The sequence below is a fragment of the Colletotrichum destructivum genome, chromosome 1 (assembly GCF_034447905.1).
Source record: "Colletotrichum destructivum chromosome 1, complete sequence".
NCBI lineage: Eukaryota > Fungi > Ascomycota > Sordariomycetes > Glomerellales > Glomerellaceae > Colletotrichum > Colletotrichum destructivum.
Window position 1 is genome coordinate 844,139 of NC_085896.1, and position 12,415 is coordinate 856,553.

A 12,415-nucleotide genomic window follows, 5' to 3' on the forward strand; every position below is an offset into this window, starting at 1 on the left:
CAAGCACGCCATGAGGGTAGAATTGGCTTAGAAGATACAAGAGGGATTTATTTTGGTCGATGATATAAAACCTGGATTTATTTCAGATGCTCTTGGTAGTGTAACGAATATCCCAGCATCACGGAACACTTCTGACGCCAATACCTAAGGTACGGACCAGACCTGGATGACAACTATCACAGCATGGGAGCATAACACAAGCCTGTTTTCCAAACCATCGTTCCTTCAGTTGAAAAAGAAAGAAAAACTCCCCGAACGAGAGAACACCAGAAAAGTACAAATAATTGGGCCCTGATACCTCCTTTTTTGCGATTCAATATCTCAATCCTGTTGTGTCTAGAATGATTACATAATCACACGTAACAGACAGTGACCCGCCTCGGATGGTTACGTCGAGAAATTGCGATGACAGGTTATCACACCAAGCCCTCGACGACGACTGGGACAAAGGACCTTTTGCGCACTCTCGAATCAAATGACATTACAGAAATAGCAGATCACGAGCACGTTGCTCAGTAACGCCACCCTGCAGATCCGCCCGCCATGCGCGAGTTCATGAGCTACGTGCAGAGCGCGTTCTACGAGGCGACTGGCTGGAACCGCGACAACTCGTACTCGTCGCTCAACGCAACTGCGGATGGTACGCTGGGTGCTTCCGCGACATCTTTGCTGCCTCTGACGATCGAAGTTAGCTGACACACACTACTGCTCACAGCACTGCTCAACTTCCCGACGCCGCAAGGCCTCCGTCTCACTCTCTCCTCTCTGGCGACCCCTCACTTCGCGACGTCATACCAGCTCGGCTCCGTCGGCGTTGTCGACGGCTCCATCTCGTACCTATACTCGTCCGTGCCGCTCCGTGCGAATCTTGTCCCTCAATCCGATGTCATCCCGCTACCGGCGCTGCTGCGCGCCTACCGACCGCTCGCCGACCTCCCGCCCCGAATCGAAGCGACACCATACCCCCTGCTCAGCCCGGCCGCCGCATCGCTGTTGTATGGCCGTCTCTACCTCCCCGAGTCCATGCTTGAGGCTCTCGTTGTTAAGCGGATCTCCCCCGCGCTACAGCTTCAACTCAGCGCGGTGTCGGGCAAGTTTCTGCGCAACGGCGGCACGCTGCTGGGACTGGCCCAATATGACGTTGGCAGGTATGCCGTCGAGGGCCTTGCTTCATCGGACGGTGGCCTCCTCGGCTTCCGAGGCATGTACAACTTTGGCGGAGACGTGGAGAACAACCAACAACCACAATTGCGCTCCGGCGGCCGGCCGACCGGGAAGCCGGTCGGAGTCGGTGAGGACGCGAAGGAGCGGATCTACGGACGATTCAGCGCCGGCGGCGAGATATACTATGGCACATTGAACAAATCGGGCGGCGTCAGCTTCGGGGGCCGTTTCGCGACGCTGCCCGAGCATCGCGGGACACCGTTGACGGCGACGCTGACGCTAAACCCCCTGATGGGCAACATCAGCGCCAGCTACGCTGTCGTGGCGGGCAAGCACTGCAGCCTCGCGACGAGGATGGACTTCAATGTGTACAGCTATGAGAGCGACTGGTCCGTGGGCATGGAGCTGTGGCGCAAAAACCTGACCCGCAACATTGAGCCGGCACTTTCGGCCGAGAGCCTCGTCAAGAAAGAGCGGAGCTTCCAGGCGAAGCTGGAGTGGCGGCTGGATGAGCCCGAGGGCGTACCTGAACCCGAGGAGCTGAGACCCGTCGTCGTGGCCGGCAACAGGGACGAGGAACGTAAGGAGAAGCCGAGGGAGCGCAGCTTTCAGGCGAAGATGGAGTGGAGACTGGATGACCCTGCGTCGGATGAAACGAAGGCGGTGGAGGACGAATACGGCAATGTCATCAAGGCGCGGTTGGACCAGAATATGAAAATCGGGATCATGTGGGAGGGCAGGGTCAAGTCTCTCCTCTTCAGCCTCGGCAGCGCCATCGACCTGCGCAAGCTTGATTCGCCATTCCGCACGCTGGGGGTGGAAATACAGTTCTCGTCATGAATGGACCGCGATATTGAGAACCCACCGGCACATTCTTTCCGATGCGACGCTGGGCCCCGAGGTCTCTCGGTCGCAATCTCAGGCAGTTGAACTGTGGGCGGGCGGGCGGGCGTCTTCGGTAACGCCGCCTTTGCAACCGTTGGATTTGATATCGGCGTCGCAGCTATGGGTCATACGCCATACAGGCACAACACGAAGTGACGCCGTAGGTATTTGCATGGGATGGGGCGAGGGAGTGCGACGCCGTCTATGCCGATTATCATGCCGGGAAAGCCACGCCGGGAGGCATCAAGGGACATCGCCGAAAGCAGTATGGACAGCACGATGGCTTGCGAAGAAAGGACCACGATAACGTCCGGGTCGTTCACTGTAGGACCACCGACGGAAACAAGCGGCCGGCTTGGCCAAAGCTTGACTGGCAGGACATATCGTGGCCAAGCTGTCTTGGCGATGGGACGATCAACAACGAAAGACATCTTGCGTGCATTCACGCCAGGATATTACCACTGAGCGATCAACGATCAACAGAGAGGGCGCTGCGGGTGTCTGGACTAGGTTGAATATCTGATGGTTTGAGTGGATGCCATCAAACATTGTACGGATACACTTCTCGGAGATATCTCCAAGATAGTACCCGCACTCGCCGATGTTGTGCCTACACGGCACCGCTCCAAGCGAAAAAAATTAAAATTCTCCAAACTCAAAATAAATCCAAATAGTGCCAAAGAAATCCTGCGGAGCACCCGACATGATCATATGTGCCGCTATACTCGTGTGCCAGCCTACGTATGATCGGAAATCAGTGCGAGACACAGTCATGCGGTCGCGGGATTAGGATGCCTTGGGTACGGTTGCTGCTGATGCTGCTGACGCTGCGATATCAGCGCGAGGACCTTGATGGTCAAGCTCGTGTGGAGAACCTTGATGGCTAGCTCGCCAACCAATGGGATGCTGCGCAATCTGGGATCAAAATCTGATGGCGTGGAGCAGCCGCGGACTAGCGCGACGGGCCAGGGATGGTGCCAGTTTTGGGCTGCCAGCGAACTGGGAACGAAGTGGCATGGATGATGACTGACTGTACGTACCTTTGGTGCTGATCGAGGGTTCAATATGGGATCGTGTTGGTGTTGCGTAAGTTGTCTTGTCACCGTATTGTTAACATCATGGTAAATGAATTTGAGAAAGCAGGTGCTGCACCTGGCGGTTCACAGCTGGGATCGTTTTGCTTGGCGGGCTTGGGTGAATGCGGAAGCTACAAGGAGCTGCTTCTGTACAGAGAACTCCATGTCTCTCCGATAAGAGCAGCGACGTAGGAACAAGGTACGAAAGTGGACCCGAGTCCATGGTTGGCCATCAAGGTTCTCATTTTCCATTTTGCGCGACCGCTGGTGCCCATCCGTGCTTGCGCCGCCGCTCTGGTCAACAGTTCCCGGTCTTGCAATGGCACTGCCAACCTGTCGCGGTATGACCGCAGAATCAATACCCAACCGCCGAAACTTTATCAACCTTCAAGACTTTGGGTTCCCTGTCGAAAATCTCCTCTCGCGTCGCCCTGCTCGATTACCTTTGGACCCTGTGAGGACATCGGCCGAAGAAGAAAATTAAGAAAAAAACAGGGGAGATAGAGACAGAGACAACATACCCACCTTGACGTCTCCCTTCCATCAGCTCGCGCACCAGGAGAACCACAGAAAACCGACGGCGCCGACGAAACAAGATACTGCTGTTACCACTGTTACTCTCTGTCTCTTCCTTCGTCCTGCAAGGTGCCGGGTTTCCGACCCTTTTGTGGTTCCTCCGTCCTCGTCGTTTCGAGTCCCCTTGTGCTCAAGCGGGGGGTCCCTCCGTCCTTCTTATGCCCTCCTAACCCCCGTCCGCGACCGACCATCCGGGTTCTCAACATCTCTCTTCTCGCCGCACACCACCACGTTTTCCCAAAGACTTCGCATTCTTTTCTCCAATCGACAAGATCCCCTGCTCTTGGCGCATCTTATATACTGCCCAACGCCTGTCCCAGAGCCTCACTTCTCCCCATTTACCAAGACGCCAAGCTGCCAGCCAAGACCTGCAAGGATCCATTTCCAAAGCGACTTCCGCCTTACGACGTGCGACTGAATGCTTCCGCGCCCCGCGCTCGACGTATTCGGCAATCCTGTGTTACCTTGATACGCACACCCGGCCGGCATTTGAACCATCGACTCGCAGACGCACAGGTTCCAAAGCCGCCCACCTATCCCGGGCATACCGTCACTATCACCAACAGAGTCGTACCACGACGTTCAACGTGTGCGACCTCTTCGCAGCGCCTCATCCCTCAGGGTGCCTGCCTCGCTCCGACGACTGCTTGACCCAGTCGGCTCCTGTAAAGAGTCATAAAGCAAACATCCGTCATATTCCATCCTCAAGATATCTGCAACAATATCAGCAAACATGAATTCTTTGGAAATCTCCGCAGTGAAGCTCCTCGCCCTCCGCCAGAATGAGGGTGCTGGGGCCGGGGCCGAAGAGGCCGTCAACGAGTGCGGCGCCGCCGCCGTCGACGTGAGCAACAAGCCTCTACGTATCGCCTCCATCTTCATCATTCTCGTCGCCTCGCTTCTCGGCGGCTTTCTGCCCATCTTTCTGGCCCGGACCACCAGGATGCACGTCCCTAAGATGACCTTCTTCATCTTCAAGTACGTCGGTACCGGCGTCATCATAGCAACCGCCTGGATGCATCTTCTGGCTCCTGGTGTCGAGGCCCTGCATAACGAATGCCTGGCACCCATGCTGGGCGAGTACGACTGGGCTTTTGCCATCGGCCTGATGACTGTCATGGTTATGTTCTTGATCGAGATGGTTGCTTCCAACGTTGCGTCCTCGGCATTCTCCCACGGCCACAATCACGAGTTGGGCCATGGTACCGTTACGGTCAAGTCCAAGGATCAAGCAACCGACAGGACGAGCGCTAGCGATGTTTGCCCGCACGAAGCGGGTGATGTCGAGAGAGGTGCCGGCTTTGTTGACCCCAAGAAGGTGCCAGGACTTCCGGATGATGTCAGCTACCCGCCGGGCGGAAGAGACCACCTTGGCCACGCTCGCGATCATAAGGAGGGAGACAGCCACAATGGTCTTGCCGGCCAGCTGATCGCCATCTTCATCCTTGAGTTTGGTGTCGTGTTCCACTCCATTTTCATCGGATTGGTCCTCGCCACTAGCGACGAGCTCGTCGTTCTTCTCATCGTCCTGACGTTCCACCAGTTCTTCGAGGGCCTCGGTCTGGGCTCTCGTCTTGCCACTGCTACCTGGCCTTCTCACGGACGCTGGTGGCCTCACATCCTTGCCACCATCTACGGTCTGTCGACTCCTATAGCCATTGCCGTCGGTATCGCCGCCAAGCCGAACAGCGCCCAGACGCAAACTCTCGTCAACGGAATCTTCGACTCCATCAGCGCCGGTATCCTGATGTACACAGGCCTGGTCGAGCTGCTGGCGCACGAGTTCATGTTCAACCCGCAGATGAGAAACTCGCCGCTCAAGGTGCAGCTTTTTGCGTTCGGTTGCGTCGCCCTCGGTGCCTGCGTCATGGCTGTATTGGCCAACTGGGCTTAACCATGACGAGCTGAATGTGGTTGCCACTATCGTGTGCACTGGACTGAGCTAGACTGTTTTAAGAGACGGGTTATGGGTAATGGGAAAAATGGTTTGAGAATGATACCTGAGTCTGTGAGCCTGCCTCTACTGCATGGCGGGGAAGATTCGCTTCGGAGGGCACTTTGGATTTTTTGCATGAGAAGGAGTTTTGCATAGGCTTCTAAAGCACAAGGACAACATTGATAGAATGAGTGAATTCGAGTTGGTCTCAGATGCTTGCGCATGTCAACGGTGACGCCATGTTCATGTCAGCCTGGTTAGCGATGTTTAATGATGTTGATTGTGGGTAAACCAAAGAGGTGCGGTTCTGCATCACGAGCTTCCTGGAACTGGGCTTCAAACAGGACACCGCAAAGTGGCTTGACAGTCTTGGTGTGTCTCAGAACGAACGTTCACAGAAGCTCCGAACCCCTCGATTGTCGAACCCCACACGAGCAGGTGCCCCACGCTTACGAGAGATCGTCTTAGGTAATCAAGGTGAAGCTTCGGTGACTGGCAAGCCGCCAACAGAATTTTTTCAGACACACGACACGTGATGCCCCGCTCTGTCCCAGGGCAACAAACCCTGCGCCAAGTCTCGCGCGCAACCACCAAAAATTTCCCATCGCCGGATGCTCGCCTTTGCGAATAATCTCTCGTTGACCGACCGACCTCATCGCCCAATTTCCATCGCCCAGCGCCCGCACCCAAGTCCGCCCTTCTCCCTCAATACCCAATCAATACCGCAAAAATGGCCGGTGGAATCAACGTCCGCGATGTCGATGTAGGTTAACACCACGCTGCCCCGAGAACCCCTCTCTCGGAAGCAGAACAACAAAACACTATTTCGAAACCTCGAATTGCGAACTTCTCTCGATCCTTCGGTACCTCCCGATGACACCGCGCTGTCGCCTCGAAAGACCATGAGCCATCCAACTAGCAATCGTGCTCTACCATCGCGACCACGATTCTAGCACCGCCCGCATGCCGACCACACCCTGAAGCTTGAAAGGATCGATGAGGAGTTGGAACATACCCTCATGGTGCAATCTTGCGGCTGTCGCGACGGCTAAGAGCGGGGAGTGGGCAAGCCGGCAGAGGGTGCATGCGTGTTGAGAGATGGCTTGGCTTTCGAGGGCAACGGCAGACCGGCGAGGGGGGACACCTGGGCAGGAGAGAACAACACAATCTCAGGAAACGGAGCAGGCGCGAGGGAGTCGAAAGACTTCTGATGACGGAATCATGCTAATTGGTTTGTTTTTCTCCGGGCAGGCGCAGAAGTTCATCAACGCGTATGCCGCTTTCTTGAAGCGTCAGGGCAAGCTGCCCATCCCCGGTATGTATACTCCCATTTCCCCTTCCACCCTGAAATAGGTTGATTGGGGCGGCTCATGACTGACTTTTTCCTGTTCATTAGGTTGGGTTGACATCGTCAAGACCGGCCCCGCCAAGGAGCTCCCCCCCCAGAACATTGACTGGTTCTACGTCCGCGCCGCCTCCGTCGCCCGCCACATCTACCTCCGCAAGACCGTCGGTGTCGGCCGTCTCCGCAAGGTCCACGGCTCCGCCAAGAACCGCGGTGTCCGCCCCTCCCACCACGTCGATGCCTCCGGCTCCGTCGACCGCAAGATCGTCCAGGCCCTCGAGAAGATTGGCGTCCTTGAGCAGGACGAGGAGAAGGGTGGCCGCCGCATCACCCAGTCCGGCCAGCGTGACTTGGACCGTGAGTTTTTTCCACCATGTTTTGATACGCATGACAACATCCCTTGCTAACCCCCCATCAAGGTATTGCCCAGACCACCGCTGAGGCCGAGGAGGAGGAGGAGGATGACGAGTAAATTATTCCCCCCCACGCACATTATTCTCAGAAGATGAAATAAAATGCTTGTGGTGAAAATGAGGTTTTCCGGTTCATGGACTACGGCAGCAAAAAGGGCATTGGGTTAGGCGTCTGAAAATGGATCACGGGTTTCATGATTGACACATTTGGAACCGCACCCAAATTCAAGTTCCGTCTTCACCTGGTGTTATCGTCGTCGTACTCTATTCTTTCTTGACATGTTGTGCGCCCCTTCGAAACTTATGTCTGGCCCTTCGTCGCCTCTCTTTTGTATCGTTTCCGGCGCGGTATTGTGAGCTTCTTGCCTATCCATCCTACCGACGCGTCCTTGAAGCGCGTTTCGGTCGTTCCTGCCAGCTGCTCCCTATTATCGCGGCCCTGCCTTCATCTTGACATCTTAAGACACATCCATCTCAACCACATCACACTATCACAGCTCACCTCACCACATTTTTCACCGCACCTCTCACCTCACCAACCCACCTCGAGCCTTCCTGCCTTGAGGGTTTGTTCCTTCCTTCAACCAGGCCCTTACTTTGATTTATTTTCAAACCAGACTGCCTCCGGCCTCCTGTGCTGCAGGCTAACTTATCCACTCACAACCTCACCAAATCGCGTGCTTTTCTTGTCAACACTCAACAGATGAGAACCTTCTCTTTATCTATTTTTCGCTTGAGCGCGCGCCCTCAATTATCCATCACTAGAGCCAACGAGCCCGCTTCTTTCATTTCAACACGACCCAGCCAAGCCATATCGCGCTTCGCGAGTACCCGTCTCTTATTCGGCTGCGCAATCAACCTTCCCTTCTCATTCTCATTTTTTGCACAAGGTCTCAGCACAAGCCTCCCGCCTTTGCCCTTTCCCTCTACCCGGCTTCCGGCATCTTTTTCTTACTCACACCGCCAATACTTCGCGGCAGGTACGTCATGGACATACATCACGCCGCATTTGCTTTTCACGTCTTGACTCACATCGCTGGCTAATTAGATTCAGTTCTAGATCCTGACTCCGAATCCGTCTGCCTCATTTCGACCATACGGTTTGAGCATCACCGCTTGCCAACTCAATATTTTCCACTCATCCTGAGCATTCAGGCTCGGAAGATAGCCCCTCAAGAGCGAACTCAACTCATTTCGCACACAGCTGTCAGAATCAACGAAGACAATGACCGAACATGTGGTCTGCGATAACTTGACGCGAAGTATCGAGGAGACTTGCAACGAGATCACAAACGAGATGCCAGACACGGACAACACCGACGTCTCTCCTACCGTCAATATTGACGTCGAGATGAACGAAGAGAGTCGATTCCTCGAAGACGCAACCGTCGTCTACAATAAGCTAACTGAACGAATTTTCTTTTTCAAGAGAATGAAGAGCGAGCATCCACGACTTGATGTGCTCTTTCAAGTCGGAGGAGGCACTCTCCGCCCTGGCACCCACGACGGTAATGATTATGCCGTGTGGGAAGCCAGTGAGAGTCTCTACATTTATCGAACATCAGGCCCCGACTTTCAAGTTCTGCAGTCTGTGGCCAGTGTCGAGTACATTACCAATAACTCGCAAAAGTCAAGAATTCGAAACCAGTTCAGCCTCAAGACATGCGGCTTTATAGGGATGCGGGATTCTGAGGGTCGGATTCAAGTTCTGAAATCGGCCATCAGCGGGACGGAATTTATTCCTGTCCGAGAACAGGACAAACAAGACTTCCTGTTTGATGCCAAGTGGGTAGCCAGGGTCAAACTCCTTGCAAAATTGTTGCGCATCAACCTGCGCACGCCCTACGACGGACGCAGCAAGCCGACGTCGGATGGAAATGTCGGAAATTGGCGAGCAGGCCATATCGAAAAGAAGCTGTCCACGCATATGGTGTACACGCTTTTGGCAATGTACCAAAAGAAGAAGGGAAAGGTGACCCTCAAGGACCTCCGCCATTTAGGACGACTTCTGCGTGAGGAGGGTCGCAACCTCAAGTTCGAGATTCACTTGAGCCGCGGACCCTGCGGAACTCCTCACCGTTCAGGCCAATGTGTCCCGTTTGTTCGAAGACTTGCCCGGATCACTGGCGTCAGGTTTACGATACACTCCTAGGAGGAGAATGTCGTTCTAGATGGTTCAGTTCCAGTCCGAGTCCCAGCCAGAGATATCGACAAAGGACGACCCCAAGGCGAGAGAGAGAGATCCAGCAGTCCTGACAGCGAGGCGCAAGATCTCAACATGTTCATCGACGAGATCGATCAACAGGGTAACATTGTTTTCGACGGCTACGAGGAGGTCGAGCACCGCCGGAAGAGCTGCAACGCCGAACCACTGGACGAAAATCAATCCGACAGCCCACGGGCAATTTCCCCCAGAAGCAAGCGACGCTTCAGATCGTCGCTTAAGCAATTCAGGCTTCCCGACACCATTACAAAGCCTATGCCTCCGACTCCAGTTACAGAAGATCAGCTTCGGCTGATAAATCCATACGAGCTGGCGCCTTCCCGGAGTTATTTCTGGGAGGATCCCCGGAGCAGGAGCCCCTCCACCCGTCCGCTCACTGGCCGAGAGCGACGATCAGTGGCCTTCGAGAACGGGAAGAGTCGCCGGGCTCACAAGTCTGAGGTGAGGCGGCAGCGCGAGGTTGCAGCGGCAGGCGATGGAGCCACGCAACGGTCTGCAGGTATGTCTCGACTGCTACTCCAAAACCACACGCCGAACTGAGCTTTTGACTAAGAGAATGCTGGAATAGGGACATCTGCACTTGCGAACCGGCTGGGTGATATGCTGATTTCGACTCGCCAGTTGAGATAACCGCATCCGCCACCTAAATTAGATCGCTGGGGGGCTGAGCCAGACCTCAAATCAGATTACGACCGTATAAGTCCTCTCTCACGACATCAGGGTGTGGAGTTTTGAGGAGAGGGATCTGGGACCTGATATGGGTTGTGTCAGGCTGGTTTTGTTGTACTGACCATTTTTCTTTTCTTTCCGACGCTGTCTTCTCAGCCTGCGGATGCAGAGACCATGTATCGTTCGGATTCTCGCCGTCCCTTCTATCGACACATGTCGAACTTTGAGAAGGAGGCCAGGCATCAGAAACAGGCTGGTCAGACACCAAAACTATTGCACAGACTTTTGCTTTGTAAACCAGAATGGACGTCTACGAGAGAGAGAGAATGACAGAGAGATAGGAGGTTTAGGTCATACACATATCGTCCTAGGACTTCTCAAAATGAATCCACGATGTGACTGCGGCCGATGGGAGTCTTGGAAGCTTCGCGATGCTCGACTAGTTGCGATGATGTCGACAAGGACTTGAGCCCAGAATGAGAGACAAGCGTGAAACAAGTCCAGAATTGAAACTCTTCTTCGTGTCAAATCCTGGTCGAACGCGCTGAACGCCTCGCTTGATAAAGAGTAAGGATGGGAGCGAAGAGAATGACTGTCGTAACAAAATGGGTGATCGAGCAGTGGTTCTCTTCATACAAAAAGTTGTCATCCAAATTGGCTCCCTTACACCAAAATCAATCTGTATGTAAATGTCCTCGCCACAAGACTGTCCCTTGAACCCCAAGATTCCAGCAAGGGCGTGTGCGAGAGACGTTCGTTGATAAGCCAACGAACCCTCAGCTCTGCTGACAAAACAGCTTTATTCTGGTCATTGAGTCGGACATCGCTCGACCTGCGTCGCCAACACAACCGAACCCTCCGACTTCTTTGGGGGCGAAACCCTGGCACTTCCAAGATGTCTGATCAGGAGACCCTATCCCTAGTCGAACCCCATTCCGTCAGATATTCCCGGGGTCGCAGTGCAGGCAAAGGTTTTTTCAAGCCCCTTGTCCACGTCTTCGAGGCCCGAGTCCTCAAAGACGCAGGCATTATCGAATTTGACACCTGCCACAACCGTCGGTTCTGCAATTTTTCTCGTCATCGACAAGGAGGGGCCTCCGCTCACTTGTCACGCTGCTCAGTGAGGCGGAGCTGCTACTCCCGGGGGGGAAGATATGGGAGCTACCCAAGTCTGGCTTTTCTTCTTCAACGGTGGATTCTTAATATGCAAAACCCCATATTGGTTTCAATGAGGAGTGTTATACTTGGTTTGTGGATTCACAGGCGGTTAACCGGTTTCACGGGGTCGAGAATGTTAACAGTTAGGATGCGTGGATGAAGCCAAACCCCTCCAGCCTCTATGATGCTTGGTTTGAGAGGATTCCAAAACAGCAAAACGAGCAATACATCTTCAACCAACGAAAGAACGAGAGACAGCACTGTGTTGAGTGGAATCGGCACCTCCAAGGGTGTGCTTGTACGCCTGACGGAAAAGGCTCGCCATGCCTTGCCGTGCTTATAAGTTAGAACACACCATTTGGGACTGACATGAACTTGAAAGAAAGATTTAGACAGCGAGCCCTTCTGCAATTATGAATCTCTCGATGATGGATGTCATCATCATCATCTCTCGTCAGCCGCGCTATTTCGTCTATGGCACGAATGCTGTGACTGCTGACATTACATTACTGGTCTGTCTACTAGCGACCGAATACTTTTAAATCTATAAACAATCGTCATAACCCTGCATCTAGCACTCAATAAATCGCGTCGTTAAGGGTATCTTCGAAACCATGTGTCCCTAATACCGCTGTTAGTTGTTTCTTGGTGGAAGAATGTCCAGTCTGTTTCAACATACCGAACTCTATAAATCTTTCTCTTGAGACCTTGTCTCAGTTTTCTTGCCTTCATATATTACCGCCTGACTAGGACGCCTGGCGAAGCCGAATTTGCCCGGCGTCCATTCTTTTTCGTCCGGCTCCCTCTCCCGTCTCACGCGCCACACTTCTCCAGAGAAATTGCCGTTCTCTGCGATGACGGTGACTTGGCCGGCGAGTAACATGTAATGTACATAAGTGCCATGGGAATAGATTTGGCGAAGCTTGAAATGGTACTATTCTTCGTGGGCGTGCTTAACTTTGGACGAAT

General features: G+C 53.9%; 5 protein-coding genes across 5 annotated transcripts; all 5 read left to right on the plus strand.

Annotated features, from left to right (window-relative positions):
• Positions 1-426: 426 nt before the first annotated feature.
• On the plus strand, positions 427-2,099 carry CDEST_00247 (Putative mitochondrial distribution and morphology protein). Its single transcript, XM_062916406.1, has 2 exons — positions 427-640; positions 716-2,099. The coding sequence occupies exons 1-2, from the start codon at positions 544-546 to the stop codon at positions 2,002-2,004; spliced, it is 1,386 nt and encodes a 461-aa protein (XP_062772457.1). The 5' UTR covers positions 427-543; the 3' UTR covers positions 2,005-2,099.
• Positions 2,100-3,527: 1,428 nt separating this feature from the next.
• On the plus strand, positions 3,528-5,998 carry CDEST_00248 (Putative zinc/iron permease). Its single transcript, XM_062916407.1, has one exon. It carries the CDS (start codon positions 4,435-4,437, stop codon positions 5,593-5,595), a length of 1,161 nt encoding a protein of 386 aa, XP_062772458.1. The 5' UTR covers positions 3,528-4,434; the 3' UTR covers positions 5,596-5,998.
• Positions 5,999-6,212: 214 nt separating this feature from the next.
• Positions 6,213-7,641, plus strand: CDEST_00249 (Putative small ribosomal subunit protein eS19). The gene is made up of 4 exons (XM_062916408.1): positions 6,213-6,400; positions 6,889-6,952; positions 7,034-7,339; positions 7,402-7,641. The coding sequence occupies exons 1-4, from the start codon at positions 6,368-6,370 to the stop codon at positions 7,452-7,454; spliced, it is 456 nt and encodes a 151-aa protein (XP_062772459.1). The 5' UTR covers positions 6,213-6,367; the 3' UTR covers positions 7,455-7,641.
• A 979-nt stretch (positions 7,642-8,620) lies between these two features.
• On the plus strand, positions 8,621-9,547 carry CDEST_00250 (uncharacterized protein; the record flags this gene model as incomplete). The annotated part of the gene is made up of 1 exon (XM_062916409.1): positions 8,621-9,547. The coding sequence occupies one exon, from the start codon at positions 8,621-8,623 to the stop codon at positions 9,545-9,547; it is 927 nt and encodes a 308-aa protein (XP_062772460.1).
• A 126-nt stretch (positions 9,548-9,673) lies between these two features.
• Positions 9,674-10,587, plus strand: CDEST_00251 (uncharacterized protein; the record flags this gene model as incomplete). The annotated part of the gene is made up of 1 exon (XM_062916410.1): positions 9,674-10,587. One exon carries the CDS (start codon positions 9,674-9,676, stop codon positions 10,157-10,159), a length of 486 nt encoding a protein of 161 aa, XP_062772461.1. The 3' UTR covers positions 10,160-10,587.
• Between the last annotated feature and the right edge of the window lie 1,828 nt (positions 10,588-12,415).